This window comes from Pteropus vampyrus, unplaced genomic scaffold (genome assembly GCF_000151845.1).
Source record: "Pteropus vampyrus isolate Shadow unplaced genomic scaffold, Pvam_2.0 Scaffold189, whole genome shotgun sequence".
In the NCBI taxonomy this organism is placed as follows: domain Eukaryota; kingdom Metazoa; phylum Chordata; class Mammalia; order Chiroptera; family Pteropodidae; genus Pteropus; species Pteropus vampyrus.
In genome coordinates this window covers 111,933-130,596 of record NW_011888970.1, presented here as the reverse complement: position 1 = coordinate 130,596, position 18,664 = coordinate 111,933, and the positions used below count along the sequence as shown (strand labels likewise).

Genomic DNA, 18,664 nt, shown 5'->3' with positions numbered 1-18,664 from the left:
TTTTTTTTGTTATAAACTAAAAATATGTTCAGGGTAGTTAATTCGGAGCATCATGATAAACAGATTCAAATAAAAGTAATTATCCTGTAACAGGAGGTAGTCACGGCTAACATTTTGGTACATCGGTTTTAGCCAATAAATATTTTTTTAAGAAACAAAATTGGGAATATGCTGCATATGCTCCTGAAAACCAGTACAGTATACCACGAATGCCCCAAGTGGGGAGTTTAAACTTACCTCGGGAGATTTTCAGTTGGCCCGTGAGAATTTCTCTTTCTCTTTTTATCTTAGTCTGCGCCGGTGCCACCTTTTCTGGACAGGGGACTGTATCGTGCCTGTACTGGGAGTGTAAACAGGGACTCTGGACCAGCCCTCCATCTGCTGTTGCTGAGGAGCTGTAGTCACAGGCTTTGGGGTGGACTGCATGGGGCCAGTGGCCCACATCTGCCACTTCCTAGGTGTGCCATCCATGTGGGGAAGCAGCTGAGCCTGCGTGCTGAATGTAGTAGACAGTGTGGAGTAGGAGCCATGACGCAGTAAGCATAAACGTTATTTATTATTTTTCTGAAATTCCTTCAGAACTTGATGCTGAGTGGCACTGTGGGACGATGATGAAGGTTGCACCTTCCTTCTGAAGACAAATGTGAGGGCTGTCACAGGGGAAGTGCAGTGTGATGCAGGAACCTGCAAGGTAATAAATACCGAAAGTAAAATGGGCCAAAACGAAAGTAAAATGGGCCAAATCGTACAGCGAAGGGCTTAGGCTTCCGTTTGATGAGGGGACGTGTGAGAGCCAAAGACGAGAGAGTTCAGTGGGTGACTTCTTCTTCAAGAGCAACTTTCAAAAACATTTTCTATTTTTTTAAGTTCACGCACCTTTTGTTGAGTAGCATGCAAAGTGCCTTCTTTCATTGTGACCAGGGCACGCTTTGGTGGCCGACGTTCCGGAAGTCAGACCCAGGCAGGGCTGCGGCTGCGGTGCCACCTGGCCACTGACAGTTGTTTGGCAGCACAAATGGGCTTCTGCGGCGAGAACGGACCAGTCGTGACCGTGACACCAGAAGCACCTCTCCAGGCTTTCAGAAACCGTTTTTAAATTAAAGCAGAACGGGGTTGAGTCTGCAGTGTTCTGAGTAACAATCTTAAATGTTATCAGAAATATTTTAAAACTGCCATTCTGATGGCTTATCGCACCGTTTTCCTGAAAGTGTCAGTGTCGTGTATTCTCGGCGATAAGTCAACCTAATCTTGACATAAGTCTTTCCACTCTTTGTAAGTTCTCACTGAAACCCAACTGAACTTCCCCAAGTTCAAAATTACAAAGAAAATTTAAAAACCACATTGTGAATTTGGCTGTGTGTTTAAGGAAATGATCGGAATGATAAACATAGTTTTATTCATCACAATGCCAGACTATTATGTGAAGTGAAAGCATAATGCAGAGGAAATAACGTTTGTTTTGGGTATATTTTCCTCGTTTGGGGTGTGTGTGTGTGTGTGTGTGTGTGATTTTTTGCAACTGCACAGATTTTACATTTTTTAATTGTTAAATTTTACTGACCTAAAAAATTTTTTTATGGCTTTTGCCTTTGTACCATGTGTAGGGAAAATTTCCCCCAAATTGCCCAAACATTCACCCATGTTTTCTTCAGGCATTGTCGTGGTTTCCATTATTTTATATTCTAATCAGGAAGTAGTTTGCTGTAATAGATAACTTAGCTTTTTTTTTTTTTTCAGATGTTATCTCTTTTACTCATTAAGTAATCCAGTTTTACTCATGGCTTTGAAATGCCACATTTTATTGTGTGCTAAACTCTTACATCTTTGGACCGTAATGTTTTATTCACCTGTATATCTTCTGGAGCCAGTGTCAAATACTTTTTTGATTATTATAATTTTATAAGATATGTTAATATTATATGGACTTGTTTACACTCATTATTTTGTATTCCCAAAAGAGTCCAAGCTGTTCCTGCACATTTTTTCTTCCAGATAAACTTTATAACTGCTTGTTGAAGGAAAACTTTCTGAGATTATGATTGGAGTTGACTAAAGGTATAAATCATTTTTGGGGTAAATTACTGCATGGAGTCTTTCTGTCCTAGAACAAGACCAAATTGTAGTCTTCATTGGTGTTTTTAGTTTATTTTATATGGATCTTATGTATTTCCTGTCAAGTATATTCTTATATATTTTATGTGTCTTTTATGACTAGATTTTTTTATCTTTTTATCGTTTCAGATAAGAAAGTTGTCGATATTATAGAACTATATTTGTTAACCTGGAAAGAATGTCTTTCCATAAGTGTGAAAAAAACAGTTTTTAAATGTACTATATACTTAATTTTTTGTTAAAACCACCCAAATAGTTTGGTTATCTGTGGTGCAGTGATATCAGAGATAATAGTTGCTTCTTATTTAGTTGTATACATTTCTAAGTTTCCCTATCAAATTTTACTTTTGTAGTAAAAATTATGGCTAATATTTGTGCTGATGTGTGCCAGATGCTCTTCTAAGATGTGTATATTTTCACAATTTAAGATATAAAGGAATAACTTATAAACTATGAGAAACCTCAGTTTGTGTTTCAGAGTTGGCACTGAAATTTGTATCACAGAAAGGCAGGAAAGGGAAGAACTTGTTTTTTTAAGTGCCGCTTTTTAGTGTGATATAGGAGTGAGCAGGCCGTTCTTCATTTGTGTTTTTACAGATGAGAAATAAGCTAATTTCAGTATACATTGTATGTGTGTACATAAATACATACAATACAACAAATACATACAAACAACATTATGATTTTGATAGTAAATGCTTCGAAAATAGCAAGAAAGAGAAATAACATTCTAGTACTGCTTCTTAATAACTGTCAATCATGGGCATACTTTAAGTTACTAAGACCCAGTTTTTCTGTAAAATGGAGGTTATGTTAAATGCCTTATTGGGTCATCTGTAAGGGTTAAATTATAAAGTGCATAGTATTTTGTCTTACGTATATAAAAAACTCGAGTAAACAAAAACAATTTTAAAAAGCACTCATGTTCGCTATTGTTATTTTAAGGAACTTTCCTTTTAATATCTCATTGATTTCTTAGTATCCCACTGTTAAGTGACCCAGAGGTCTACTTTATCCTCACCATTTTAGCAAGTAAACAAATGGAGGCTTAGAAGGCAGGAAGGGAGCATTATTTGAGATATGGAGTGTCGTTACATAATGATTAAAGAGTCATCCTCCAGAAATATATAACCTCTATGCAGCAAACAACATAGCCTTGAACACATAATCCAAACCAGCATATTTGCAAGGAAAAGCTGACCAATCTGTTAGAAGGATTTTAACACACTTCAGAAATTGAGAGAACTGACATATTAATTAGGAAGGCTATAGATTATAATAGGAAACTAAGGCTCAGAGAAATGAAGTTTGTTTTTGCCCAAAGTCACATAGCTAGTAAAGAAAAAAGGTTGATTGAAACTCAAATCTGTTTTATTAAAAATCACATAAGCTTTCCAAAATTCCATCTGTTAAAATCGAGTTGTCTTGTACTTCTCAGCATCTGTTAAAGTTACTTGTACTTCACTGTCCACAGTGAACATTGACTGGATCTCAGAATCACTTTATTTCTGGTATTTTATGTTTGCAGAGACATAGACCTCTGCTGTTCTTTTACACTGTGTACTGGTTCTGTCCTAATAGTTCCATTTCAGTTGTATACATAACACGTTCTGGCTTTAGATGGTCATGAATTCCTGGTTTCTAGCAGGAGGAGAAAAGATTTTAGGTGCATTGTGACTATACCAATTGAAGAGCATTTATCGCTAAGTCCACAGATCCTGTGTGAGATAAGAGAGTCGGGAACTCATTCTCGGTGTAAAAGATCCGGCCACGAGTTCACACCAGCAGAAGCAGAAGAGACAGGATAGGAAGATCAGACTTGCTAATCACCTTGCACAAGGAACAGAAAATGACCATGTTACAGGTGAGTCGATTGTTTCTTCCTTATCATTTTTCCAGGAGATTAGAGGAGTGTACAAGTCTTCCAGTGAAAAAGAAACATATAGTTGAGAAATCAGGGAAAAATAGCTCCAGAAGAGAAGATCCACACTGGGACAGAATTGGAGCAGTGATATATTAACTATAGAGCCTTGGGACATTCTAAGGCTTGAGTTTTTATAAGACACAGTGTCCTGTGTAGTCAGTGAATTTGACCTGCAAACTTGGTTCTCCAGTTTTTGGCAGTTTGTAATAAATAAATATGAACATTTATATGAATTGCATTATCCAAAAAAAAAAACCTATTTTTTGTGGAAAACAAATGTTTCTTGGTCATTCCTTGATGAAGTCTTTGAATAAATGATATAGTGGGTAGTGTCCTTAAGAGAAACATAATAAATACGTAGGTCTTATGACCATTTTTCATCGTTTTCTACAGAGTGTGACCCAAGGGGGAAATGCCAAAGCAGAACTTAGCGGCCATAATTACTTACTTTATTTACTTTTTTAATTGTGAAGCAGAATCACGTGCAAAGTACATAGAAGGTAAAAGTACAGCTTAATGAATTATCAATTGAATACCCATGAAACTGTCACTCAGGTCAAGAAATAGAGCATTTCCAGCCCCGTCAAAACCCTTCACGTGCCCTCTCCTGTCACAGCTTCTTCCTCCTGACAAAGGAAACCTCATGTGCCCTCTCTGGTCACAGCTTTTTTTCTCCTGACAGGGAACCAGGACCCTGACTTTTGTGGGCATTTTCTTGCTTTATAGCTTCACTACTAAATATTCATCCTGAAAAGGTGCCGTTTGGTTTTGTGTTTGGTCGTATATACTCGTTTGTGTGTTTTCACTTTGGGTTTGTCTCTCTCACTTAACATCTTGTGAGATCATCACAGTTACAGCCTCCTCTTTAAGGGAGCCTCTTAATACCACCAAATCCAGTCAGTGTTTAAATTTCAGGTTGTCTCAGAATTCAGAAACTGCAGTTTGTTTGAATTAGAGTCTAAATAACAGTCATACAATACTATTGGTTGATCTGTCTCTTAAGTCTCTTCATCTCTTGGCTCTTCTTGTATTTTTAGCCATATTATTTGTTGAAAAAGCCAGGTCATTTGTTCTGTAGAGTTTCCCACGGTCTGGGTTTTGCTGATTGCATCCCAGAATGTGTTAATATGTTCTGTCACCTGTGTTCCTGTATATTGATAGATTTAGAGCTGTGCTGTCCCATGCGGAAGCCACTGGCTACGTATAAAATGCTTAAATGTAAACTAATCAGATCCCTCCGTCACCCCAGCCTCATTTCAAGTGCTCAGTAGCCATTGGACAGCCACGAGTTAGTACAGATAAAGAATATGTCTGTCACCACAGAAAGTCCGTTGAACAGATGTGATCTAGAGACGATCAGATTCAAGTTTGAGTTTTGGCATGAGCGCTTCGAAGGCTGTGGTATGCTCTTTCAGGAGGCGCTGTCTGCTTGTCTCGTTTTGTCGTGCTAGCCGCGGTAGGTGATCATTGCCTAGATGGATTGCTTCACTAGGGAATGCAAAATAATATCTTTTTCTATCATTTTTTCTTTGGTTATTAACTGGAAAACTTGCTTAATAGTTTATAGTTCAGCGAGGTATCTCGAGGATCCGTTTGTAATGTTCTGCCCCAGACCTGCAGTTATCCATTTCTGCAGATAGTATCTTGAAATTTATTTAGTAAATTTTTTTGTGCCAAAACATGAGACATAGTAGATTTTTACATATGGACTTTGTAGCCAGGAACTTCTTAAGCCCACTTATTAATTCTAATAGTTTTTCTTTAGATTTGATTAATATTCCATATTCACAAAAATATCAGTAGTACCCTTTTTTAGTAAAAGGAAATTTTACTAAATTTCTATTTTTGCCAAGGTTTTTTATAATTAAAAAATGTTAAAAAATTTGGTATATTCTTTTTTTATGTGCTCATTCTTTTTCATATTTTTATGTTCCTTATGAAATCCCGCCGTTATTTTTTAAAAATTTTAACATGCTTTTTAAAACCATTAGATTTTTCTGTTATTTGTAGTTCCCGTGATGTACATTCTTTCATTTGCAGACATGCTTTCTCTGCATCTTTTGAGGTGATTATTTATATTTTTTTAAAACAATTAAGGTAGTGAATATCATTTGAGTTTTTTAAAATGGTAATCTAACCTTGAATTTCTGGGATAAACCCCCGCTTAGTCTCACGATATCGTCTTCATTATGTTTTGCTCAGTACACTTCAGTAACATCATTCAGGAATTTCACATCGATGTTCTCGTGGCCTTTGCTTTTCCTTTCCTGCAATATCCTTATTGGGTCTTGTTACCAAGGTTATGCTGTTAGCAGAAAGCTGATTTCAGTTAGCGTAACTTCCGAGGTCCACCCATGTGTCAGCATCGTCAGCCATTCATTCTTTTTATTGTTGAGTAGTATCTCGTTGTATGGATAGATCACTTTACTCATTTGTCACCTGATGGACATTTGGGTTATTTACACTGTTTGGTGGTTATAAGTAATAGTGATATGAACAAGCAGGTACAAGTTTTTGTATAATTTATATTTTCACTCCTCTTGGATACATACTTAGTGTTTCGTTGCTGGCTCGTACGGTAAAATTATATTTAACTTTACAATAAACTGCCACAGTTCCATAGATAGCATCTTATCTGTTTTATATTCCTACCAGTATGAAGTTCCAGTTTCTTCACATCCTTCCCAACGCTTGTTATTGTCTTTTTTTTTTTTTTTTTTTCGATTTGGGCGATCCCTTTTATTTAGAAGTTCTGCACCTCTGCTTTGATCAGAAGTCACATAGCCCTTCAGCTTATTTTTAAAAATGCTACCTAAAATATAATCATATTTTTTAAATAACAAGTATATTTGCCAGCAAGTAGAAACCAGAGTCCTGGGTGTCATTGTTCCTCTACAAGTGCGTCTGTGTCCATGTCCTTGGGCTCCCTCTGCCAAAGCTGTCAGTTCTTCAGTCTCAGCGTTTGATTTATGTATCACTCACTCCATTGCTTCTCGGCCTTTATTAGCATTTGACCATGTCATACTTGCCATCAGTCCTTCCAAATAACTACTGAGACTAACTCTTTTCACAGTGTTTATGGTTTCTTGGGTCAAAAGCACTTTTTCCGGGTCCCGAGGATATGGTTTGTATGTATGTCTCATCTACTAACACCATATTTGTAAATGAAACATCAGTGGATTTAAGCTGCATTGTTTTCTCTGCAGGTCAACTACAGAATGTTCTTACACATATGTTTTGGTTCTTGCTACACCAATAAGATATTTCACAGTGGAAGGCAGTCCCCACTCTGTGCTGAAAAATCTGTAGCTGGGCAACTTTCCAGAAGGATCTGTATGTCCAGTACATCAGCTCCAGTCACTCTTGGATTCCTGGGGTCTGGGTATTTCTGCCTTGTGGCAGTAGTAACAGTTTCCCACGGGTGGGCAAAGATGTGCTCTGATGTCTGGGCCTTCAGAGTGCCTGTGGCCTGCATGATGTTTGGGCAGTGCTTGTCATTTGATTACAGTCATTCTAGTGAGTCAGGTGATAGCTTGCTTGTTGTGGTTTTTGCATTTTTCATTTTGCATTAAGGAAATTTGCATTTCCTTAATAACTAATTATGTTGGTCATCAGTTCGTGTGCTTGTTAACCATCCTCATATCTTGATAAAATGTAGAATTCTGCCTGTTTTTTAATTGGGTTGTTTGTATTATTGAGTTCAAAGAGGTATTTTTGTAAGTTCTGGGTCATGTTCTTTATCACAGATATGATTTGCAAATAATATTCTCTAGCTGTGGCTTGTCATTTAATTTTCTAATCATGTCGTTTGAAGTGCAAACATTTTTAATTTAATTTTGCCACTTCAGAAGGAATGTAGAAACCTTACCTATTTAGGTCTCTTTATATTTTAGTTGTCTCATATATTTCACCTACATGTGTTGAAAACTGCATTACGAAAGGTTGTGATTGTTCGCTTTTTACCATCAATCATACTTTAAAGAACTTAGAAGAAGAATAGTGTATATATTTGCCCAGATATTTGCCATTTCTGTTCCTTTCTCATTCTCGGTTTTCTGAGTTGCTTTCTGGTGTCATTTCTGTCTGGAGCGCTCCCTCTAGTAATTCCTTTAGAGCAGGTCTGCTGCCCTTGAATTCTCTTGGATTTCCTCATCAGAAAGTGTCTTTATCTCGCAGTTACTCCTGATGAGTATTTAAGCTGGCTACGGAATTCTGGATTTACCTTTCGGCACTTTTAAAATGTTCTTCCTTCTGGCCTCTATGCTTTTTAATAGGAAATTTGCAGTCATTTGTGTCACTTGGTTCCCTATAAGTAGTATGACTTCTTTCTTTGTCTTTATTTTGTAATAGTTTTATTCTGATGAATTCGATCTTGGATTTCTTTATGTTTATCCAGTTTAGGGGCTTACTGAGCTTTTTGAAGCTGTAGGCTTATACTTTGGCCATAATTGGGGAGCATTCAGCCAAAAGTTTCTTGACACTTTTTTCCCACCATGCTCTTTCTTTTCTCTCTGTGGGACTCCTATGACATGGACTTGGTATTGTCTACAGTGTCCTAAGCTCTGTCTATTTCTGAGTCTTTTTCTCTCAGTTGCCAAATATGGATACTTTGTCGACTGTTCACAGTCTCCTCTCAGAGTGTGGAGTGCTGCTTAGGGTCAGGTTTCTTATTTTCTGCTGTTGCTCTGGATTTTTAAGAGAGTGTTTGTGTTTTCTTGTCATTTCGGGAGACTTGGGGACAGAAAGCCATCTTGATCTAAAATCCAGAACCCTTTCAAAACCTAAATTTGGTTCCATCACTCCCATCCTGTGAAATCTTTCTTGCCTGACTCCCAGTGTGGCCTTTAGCCCGATCACCACGCACGCTGCGATCTTGTCTCACTGGACTGTTTGTATTTCCTCAGCCTCAGAGGTTTTTGGGTCCCACGTCAGAGCTGCTGTCTCCTAGAATGTCTTTGCACCCCCGTTTTTGTGGGAAACACTGATTTCCTAAAACTCCTCTTGAGCTGTGCCTCTTCCGCAGAGGCTAACGCCACACTCAGGTGGCACGATGGTCTCCTGCTGCGCTCCACGCCGCGCCCTCCCTGCACCTCTGTCCTAGCTGGTGTACAGCGTACTTCACTTACAGGTGCACGTGTTCGCAGCCTTCCACAGCACTGAGGATTTTTTTAGGATATTGTTTTATTTTAATTTTGCTACCACTTCTGGTGCCGCATTTGAGGCTTAGTAATTATTTTGTTGGCGCTTCAGAAGATTTAAAGTCACGTGGTCCAGTTCTGGTGTATGGTATAGACGGAGGAGTGGAAGATGCATCTTAGGAAGGCGGGGCACAGTGGCATTCGCTGTAGCTCGCGATGATAAGATTCAGGTGCTCCAGCTCCAGCCCCTTTTTCTGTGTCATGTAGTGATAACTGCTTCAGATTCACTAGGGTTGTGCTTTTACAGGAGTCAATCTCATTTGAAGATTTATCTGTGGACTTCACTCAGAAGGAATGGCAACTCCTGGACCCCTATCAGAAGGACTTATACAAGGATGTCATGTTGGAGAACTATGGCAGCCTAGTGTCACTGGGTAAGAAAAGCTTCCCAGAGGACCTCGTATTGTGCCCGATACCTTGCTTTTTCTTTTTTAGTTGCTGAGAACTCTTGGGACTTCTGAAACTTAATGATTTTGGACCTAAATTTAGGAGGTCAGTTTTTTGGGACTGTGTGACACCAGGGAAAGTATTTGGATCTCACCTTCCAGTAACGAAGTCTCAGTTTCATTGTGCAGCCTCGGAAACGCACAGTAATGGGGCAGTGGTAGCGCCAAATGCGTGTAACTTAATATTCCACGTGCTCATACATCGACTCGTTTAATCGTCAGAGCTGTCCTGTGGGACAGGTACAATTACTCCCCTTTGCTTTCTAATGAGGACATCGAAGCAAAGAGAGGTTGAGTACCTTTCCCAAGGACTGACAGCTGGTAAACGAAAGAGCCTGGATTGGAACCCAGGCAGCCTGGCTCCAGAGCCTCTGAAGTGTTAATGGTTTGGGACTTAAATTGCAGAAGTCCAAGATTTTTAGACCCTCTTAGCCACTGAGGGGATAATTGCCATTTCGTTGAGAACTATTTACTCTGCTGATACACAGGTAGATAGTTTAACTGGGTCAGCTCAGATGCTAAACCTTGGCCACCCTGCAGAGGTCCTCAAGCCCAAGGCCTTTGTGACTTCCCTTGAACAGGGTACGAAGTTGTGAAACCTGATATCATCTTCAAGTTGGAACAAGGAGAAGAGCCCTGGGTAGGAGACGGAGCAGTTCCAAGGTCAGCCCCTCTCGGTGAGTGCGTGAGAACCGGGCCGGTCGGAGAAGGTAGGGTGTACTCTTAGCCAGGCCACGCGTGGGTTGACATCGCCGAAATACGCTCTGGAGAGCTCCTTTCACAATCCCTAAACCTTTGACATGCGCTGCTCAAGTGAATGACCTTCTCATGTTGCTGCTTTGCTCGTGGCTTCGGGTGAAATATTTCCAGGTCGTGTGAGCCATGACAGTCCTTGTGTGTCACATCTGGGGCTTTGACTTCTTCAGTGTTCTGCCCCTGACGTGTTTAATGTCCTCCCTTCCCCTGTGGTCAAAGACACCTCTGCTCGTACGTTCAGGAATTCTTTCCCCTCCTTCTGGGTGTATCTGGTGCCCAGAGAAGCGACCCGCAAAAGTCGCGTCTCACTGTCTCGGAAAACGGAGTCGTCGTTGCTCCCCGCCTGCCCTTTTCCTCCCTTTGGAAATCAGCTCCTGCTGCGCTTTCTCTGTAGGCCGACGGCACGGAGTATCTTGAGTGACCTCTTTCTACTATTCTCTCATACGATTGAAGTTTTTGCCCTTTGGGAAATGTCTTTTTAAAGCTTTTCCTCCTCAACTCCCGCTTAAAACGAATCCCATGATGTCTCAGTCTCGAATGTCCCAAATTGGCTAAATAGATCCAGATTCTAACCTTTTACGAGTAACCTAAGGGACACCCCACCACGTTTTAGTTCCTGAAGCAGCCAGCGCTACTGCGATCAGTTAAATGGCCTATTCGTTATCTGCTGAGTGACCCTGACCTACTCCACGTTTCCTCTGAAGCGGTCCCTGAGACGCTTGTCTAAGTGCTAGAGTTTACTGGGGATGCGGGGGAGAGGGGAGTGAGGTGGGGGCAGTAATGCCAGCGAAGGGTGTGCCGACGGGTGCTGGCTGCCATAGGCACTGGGTGCTTGGTGCTGCTGGGAGCCCGCTGAGGACCCAGGAAGTCGGCTCCCATCCTGTAAGTCCCAGCCCTCAGTGGTGAGCACTGCTCCAGGAACACTGGCTCCAGAATGCCCAGCATCCCTGCCCACAGACCGAGCATGTGCTTGCAGCCCAAGATGGTTCTCAGGTGGAGAGATGACCATCCACCCAAGCCGCAGGTGTCCTCCGGACGTGTAGGTGAGGCAGCAGGGGCGTCGGGTGCAGGACACAATCTCTTCCTCAGAGGCCTCCACGGGGTGAGCCCGTGTAGCCTGTTTATCTGTTTGCCCTAAAATTCGGCGTCGGCTCTATTTAAACCTTTCTGAGTGTTTTGAGACACGTAATGTTTATTCTCTGCATCTGAACTTGGGATTGTGCTATGCTTTATCTAGAAACTCTTAACCTTTCCTACACAAACCTGCTTCCAGTGCACTCATATCTATGGAACGTTCCATGACTGCTCCAGCCTGCATTTTTCTCACTGTTTGCCGAATTCCCACCCAGACTTGACCACAGAGTATGTCATATTTTTCAGTCGTTTGGTCCCTGACCCTTTCTTGCACACATAGACACCAGGGCTTACAATTTAATGTCTTCAGTTATAGGACACATAATAGTCATTCAATAAATAATCTCTCCACAAGCCCATTGTTTTAATACAGGTGTTTCAAACCAGGTTTGCATGATTACCTGGGGATTTTTTTTTCCCAACGATGAGCATGATGGATCCATTGCCAGAGGCCGATTCAGTGACGTGGTGCACGTGTGGTTTTTAAATTTGGTATTTTAGGACTGGAATTTGTAAGTTGAGAAACCTCTAATGATTTTTATGCCCCTAATTACTTGAGACCCACCACTGTAATGACTACTAAAAATGATTAAAAAATAGGAGGCCTAGAAAATGCCTTCTAGAAACATAGAACTTATTTAAAAAATGAAACATCTGCATCTAGTTTTTTTTTATTCTGTGTTTAAATGCATTGAGCCTTTATGTTTCATTGTAGTGTAGGGCAGTGTTAGTTGTCAAAATTAGTTATACAAACAAGGACTGTGGTGGGGTCCTCAAGACCACCAGCACGTTCAGAGAGTCACTAGAAAGAGTCGTGCTTACGACTAGGCTTTACAGTGACATACAAGGACACAGCTGCATCACAAAGGGCGAGGCTCAGAGTCTGGAGGAATCCGCAGGTTTCCTGTGCTCTCTCCCCAATGAGAGTCACACAGCTCAGTCTCCCCAGCGACGAAAACGCAGTGCAGTGTGTGATGTCTCTGCCCAGGGAAGCCCCTAAGAGACTCGGCACCCAGGGTTTCCCTGGGGACTGGTCACATGGCACCTCTGCCTGGCACGCCTCAGCGTTTCAGTCTCCCAGCAGGAAGGCCGGCGCTCAGCGTCGTCCGAACTACTCAGGCGCAGCCATGGTGCAGGGAACAGCTTTTCAGTTAGGGAAAGGTGGGGACACTCCTGTCCCCAAATGCCAGCCAAGCGCCAGCCTTGCAAGCAGGCCTGTCTGTGTATGGCAGTCTCGGGCCTGGCGTTTACTCCTTTCTTCACAGACTGCTTTAGCATTTCCTAGAAAATTGAACATATATTGATTTCTCTTCTTTTCAGGTATCACGCTGGGTGCTGTGGGTACAGCACTGAGCAGATATATCCCCTGCCGGTACAGCGCTTACTCTCTAGTGGGAGGGTACAAATGAACAAGATAGTAAATGACCAAAACAGAGTCCAGGCCCTGAAAGTATTACCCTAGACATCAATCAGGTGATGCTATGGTAGAGAACGTACCGGTCTGCTCAGGCTGCCATAACAAAATGCCTTAGACTGGGTGGTTCAAGATCAAGGTGCCAGCATGATTGGGTTCTAACAAGGGCTGTCTTCCTGGCTTGTTTGTGTACAGCTGCTTTGTGGCATTGTGGCTTTGTCCTCACAGGGCCTTTCCTCATTCATGCGTGTAGACAGAGAACCTACAGCAGAGAAAAGTGGCGGAGAGATTTGGGGTAAGAGATTTGAGGTTGGGATACACCGCAGATTACCAAATACCAAGCAATCCCTTTTTTCTAATGGGAAAAAATTGAGCAAAAACTTGGGAAAAGGTAGATAAAATTTTCTAATGTGTACTTAGTTTATAATCTAACATTTAAAGTGATATAAAATTGTAAGGTTAATTGACAAATAACTCCATTTTGTACTCACGTTTCCTGTTACCACTTTATGCACACCTGTAACGTACATCTTAAAATTAATATATCTATAATGTAGTCTCAATTTTAATCTCCAGACCGCTTTTCACCCAGTCTTCACAACTCGGTGATTAACACCATAAACCACTGAATTACTCAAACCCCAAACCTAAGGGTCATTCTTGATTCTTCGCTTTCCTTTATACCCTCCATATCAAATTCGTCATCAAGTCTCATTCATTCTACCTCCAGAGTATTTATGGCCAGCAGTTGGTTGTGGGGTTTTCACAAATGCATTGACCGTGATTGACACTTAAATTCTTACAAAGTTTTTCACATTACTTCTTGTCTTTCGTACCTTTTAGTATGAACTGAGGGAAAACTCCAAGTCTGGAATGTTAGCGAAAAGGAAGCCCTTTGCCGAACATTTCTAACACCGGAATATATGGTTATGTTTTGAGGATAAGTGTAATAAATGACACTAGAACTGTCAGAGTGTTTTAAGAATGGGAACTTGTGTCTTGGGATAATTTCAGTGAAAGAACCACAGGGATTTTAAACTTTTGTTTCTGAACAGTTTAGATGAAAAGTGATGTGCTTTGTGTTGTATGAAGTGGCTTTTTTGATAATAATGTTGGAAATGTACAGTCATCCATCAGTATCCCTGGGGGATCGGTTTCAGAATCCCTCAGGTACCAAAATGTAAAGATGCTCAAGTCCCTTGTATGAAACACCATAGTATTTGCATATAACCTGTGCATATCCTCTTGTAAACTTTAAAGGATTTCAGATTACTTATAATACTTAATGTGATGTAGCTGCTATGTAAATAGTCGTTATACTGTATTTAGAGAATAATGACAAAAAAAGATCTGTATGTGTTCAGTGTAGATGCCCCGTCGTAGGCCTGATTCTGTAGTACACCTCAGCAACAGCGTAACATTTTTTTCTGAATACTTTTGACCTGCAGTTCGTTAAATCTGCAGATGCAGAACTTGCAAATAGGGGGAAAGATTGTGAGTTTAAATAAAAATTTTAGACAATTTGAGAATGGGGAAGAGTACATGAAGTAATTCTCATTCTTCAAGCTTGAAATGGATAGTCAATTTATCAGATTTGTTATTTTCTTCGTAGTACTTTTGACAAAGTACAGTTGTGTTTTTTTAAATATTTATTATCTTTTCCATTAGAACATAAGTTTCATAATGGTAGGGGCTTCTTGTACCTCACATACCACCTGGAATATAGTATGTACGTGGTAGGTATTGAGTAAATTTATTCCTCAGAACATTGAATCAATGCTTCTTTCACCATCCTTTCTTTACTCCTCATTGCTTTTCATGAATTTTTCACATTCTCCATTTTCTAAACTTATATTTAACAACAAGCAAAGGTAACTTAATCTACTGTGTCTCCTGTATACAGCATTTTATTTTTCATACTTAGAGTATAGACATACTAGGGACTTAGCTCAGACTAGGAAACTAAGCCTTAAAAAGCATTCATCCCCTCAGATATTCTAGTTTTTATTCAGTGATCACAACCATAGAAGGATTCACAGGGTTTTTTTTCTTTATAGAACAAGTCTTGCAAGTGAATGCTCACATGACGTGGCACCACGATAATCAAGAGAAGCTTAAAAATATGAAACAAGATCATGAATGTGATGTGTTTGGAAAAAATTTCAATCTGAGCGTAAACTTTGTCCCTTTCAGGAAATCAAACAATGAAGGTGATGTAGATGGATTAATTTTAAAACATCATTTAGATTTACTTATTCCAAAGGCAGATTATGGAAAAACGGAACCAGATGACTTAAATGTATTTGATAAATTGTTTCTCCATTCTAAGCCCGAGGAAACTGATGCTTGGTTAAAATACTATGAATGTAATAAATATGATAAAGTTAGCTATAAGAAGTCACAGATTATCATATATCACAGAACCCGTTTAGGGGAGAAACTTTATGAGTGCAGCGAATGTAGGAAACGCTTTAGTAAGAAATCAAGTCTCATTAAACATCAGAGCAGACATATAAGAGAGATAGCCTATGGCTGTGGTAAATGTGGCAAAACTTTTCCCCAGAAGTCACAGTTTATCACACATCACAGAACTCACACAGGAGAGAAACCTTATGATTGTAGCCACTGTGGAAAAGCCTTTTCCCAGAAGTCACAGCTCACATCCCATCAGAGGACACATACAGGAGAGAAACCGTATGAATGTGGTGAGTGTGGAAAAGCCTTCTCCAGGAAGTCACATCTTATATCACATTGGAGGACACACACAGGAGAAAAACCCTATGGATGCAAGGTATGTGGGAGGGCCTTTAGTGAAAAGTCAAATCTCATTAATCATCAGAGAATTCACACGGGAGAGAAACCTTTTGAATGCAGAGAATGTGGGAAAGCTTTTAGCAGGAAGTCACAACTCGTTACACATCACAGGACTCACACAGGAACAAAACCCTATGGCTGTAGTGACTGTAGAAAAGCCTTCTTTGAGAAATCAGAGCTCATCAGGCATCAGACAATTCATACTGGAGAGAAGCCCTATGAATGCAGTGAATGTCGGAAAGCGTTCAGAGAGAGGTCGAGTCTCATTAACCATCAGAGAACCCACACGGGAGAGAAACCTCATGGATGCGTTCAGTGTGGGAAAGCCTTCTCCCAGAAGTCACATCTCATATCGCATCAGATGACACACACAGGGGAAAAACCCTTCGTATGCGGCAAATGTGGGAAGGCCTTTAGCAGGAAATCCCAGCTTGTCAGACATCAGCGAACTCATACAGGAGAAAAACCCTATGAATGCAGTGCATGTGGGAAAGCTTTCAGTGAGAAACTAAGCCTCACTAATCATCAGAGAATTCACACAGGAGAAAAACCCTATGTGTGCGTTGAATGTGGGAAGGCCTTTTGTCAGAAGTCACATCTTATATCACACCAGAGGACACATACAGGAGAGAAACCTTACGAATGCACTGAATGCGGGAAAGCCTTTGGAGAGAAGTCAAGCCTTGCAACTCATCAGAGAACTCACACGGGAGAAAAACCGTATGAATGCAGGGATTGCGAAAAAGCCTTCTCGCAGAAATCACAGCTCAATACCCACCAGAGAATTCACACAGGAGAGAAACCCTTTGAGTGCAGTCTTTGTAGGAAAGCTTTCTTTGAGAAGTCAGAGCTAATTAGACATCAGAGAACTCATACAGGAGAAAAACCTTATGAATGCAGTGAATGTAGAAAAGCTTTTAGGGAGAAGTCAAGTCTCATCAATCATCAGAGGATACATACAGGAGAGAAGCCCTTTGAATGCAGTGAGTGTGGCAAAGCCTTCTCTCGGAAATCACACCTCATACCACATCAGAGGACACATACAGGAGAGAAACCCTATGGATGCAGTGAATGTAGGAAGGCCTTCTCTCAGAAGTCACAGCTTGTTAATCATCAGAGAATTCATACAGGAGAGAAACCTTATCAATGTCATGAATGTGAGAAAGCTTTCTCCCAAAAGTCACAGCTCATTAATCATCAGAGAACTCATACAGCAAAGAAATCCTAGAAATGGAGTTAATATTAGTCTTTGACAAGAGATCCTACCTCATTGTACTCCAGAAAATGCAGGTAAGTCTTTCAGATAATAGTCACACTGCATTATCTGTCTGGGACTCTTAGGGTAGGAACTCTAAATGAGATTATGTAGGGAAAGCTTTCAGCAGATTAACACATTTATACACCAGAATTTATGGAGTAGAATGAGCCTATGAAATGTAGTGGATTTCAAAAACATTTCAAACCATAGTCAAACCTTATAAACAACTAGGAGCAAAGAGGAATACTGTGAATATCAGCCTCCTGTAGGTCAAACCGCATTAGCTGTTGGAAAATTCTCCCTGGGGAAAAACCTTGGTCCAGTATAGCAAGGCAAGCCCATGAACGTGGCAGTCAAGGTAGTGTTTTCATTTAGAAGTGACAGCTTATCGTACATGAGAAAATGCCTTCAGGAATGAAGTCCTATGAAAATACTAAGTATGGGACAATCTTCACTAATAATACAACCGTACTGTGTTTTGGAGAACTCGTACTGTGGATAAACCTAACGATTTAATGACATTGGAAATCTGTGCCCCTAGAGATAATGCTATAAAGGGAAGCTGTATACTTTTGAAAAAAAAAGGTACCAAAAATACCCAATTCTAAATGGTTCACAGATGTTCACTTGAAAGAATGAAGTTTTAAATATATGTGAATAAATTGAGTTGCTGAAACTCAATAAGAAATTTCTTAGTGGTATTTATGGCTTACTCTCCTTTGCCACAATGTGTTTTGTATTTTGGAATTCCTTATGATAAAGAATGAGATGGACACACCACATGCCACTGGGTTTTCTCGTGTTGGTACTGCACAAGCATTAACTAATATCACATGTTGCTAAATAACAAGTAGTAATACATTTCTTTTTTCCCCTATTAATAGTTTGTTGACATATAGGAGTCTAATGTTGTTGACCTTTTTCTTTAGTAAACAAAAGTCAACATTGTATAAAGTCTTCTGCATTCTCAGAGTCTGAGAGACAGTTTATGTGAAGCCCCGTTAAGTATTTAAAGGCAGGCACCACAGAATAGCAGTAGTAATTCATGATATACCGAGTGAGCAAAAGGAAGGTTTGTGAACTGTATTACTCAGCATTCAAACTAAATGGCAGTAGTGCTGTGCTAAATCTTTCTCATTTAGTGAGATGCTTCCATTTATCAAGTATACATATCAAGTGCTGTGTAACAAGTACAACTTGTGTTCTGACTTACTATGGTGAACTATGGATTCTGTGTGCTGCTAGTAAGTTTTCGGTGTTTCATAAACTATCTTGTAAAAATTAGAGGAAGCAATTACTTAAGAGTCACTGCTCTGAAAATGTAAAATATAGAAAATTTTGTGGTAAGATATATTTTCGATGTATTCAAGGAAGCCTATTTTGCCTTGCTGCAAATTTCTGTAATAACTAGACAAGTATTAGAAAATGAAGTTTTCATTCTTTTATCATTTGAAATATTCGTGTTCCTCTTTTCTTTACCAGTTGCATCTTTCACATTTAGAATTTACCATGATGTAAGTATGGCACCCTTTGAAGATGCATGGACCATTCCTTAGCTTAGTTAGAATTCTGTAGTGACTTCTATAATGTTACTTGACAAATCAACAG

General features: G+C 40.1%; 2 protein-coding genes and 1 pseudogene across 3 annotated transcripts in view; 2 read left to right on the top strand and 1 right to left on the bottom strand.

Annotated features, from left to right (window-relative positions):
• The first annotated feature begins 33 nt into the window (after positions 1-33).
• ZNF84 (zinc finger protein 84) lies at positions 34-18,511 on the top strand. Its single transcript, XM_011371335.2, has 6 exons — positions 34-458; positions 580-691; positions 3,821-3,976; positions 9,482-9,608; positions 10,262-10,357; positions 15,042-18,511. The coding sequence occupies exons 3-6, from the start codon at positions 3,962-3,964 to the stop codon at positions 17,024-17,026; spliced, it is 2,223 nt and encodes a 740-aa protein (XP_011369637.1). The 5' UTR covers positions 34-458; positions 580-691; positions 3,821-3,961; the 3' UTR covers positions 17,027-18,511.
• Positions 6,685-9,132, bottom strand: LOC111746442 (annotated as a pseudogene).
• The window catches only part of LOC105299539 (zinc finger protein 140), a 78,169-nt gene continuing 69,096 nt past the window's right edge, over positions 9,592-18,664 (top strand). For both annotated transcript variants that reach the window (XM_023537387.1, XM_023537386.1), the window contains exons 1-2: positions 9,592-9,608; positions 10,262-10,357. The gene's annotated coding sequence lies outside the window, so the exon portion shown is untranslated. The remainder of the gene's footprint in view (positions 9,609-10,261; positions 10,358-18,664) is intronic.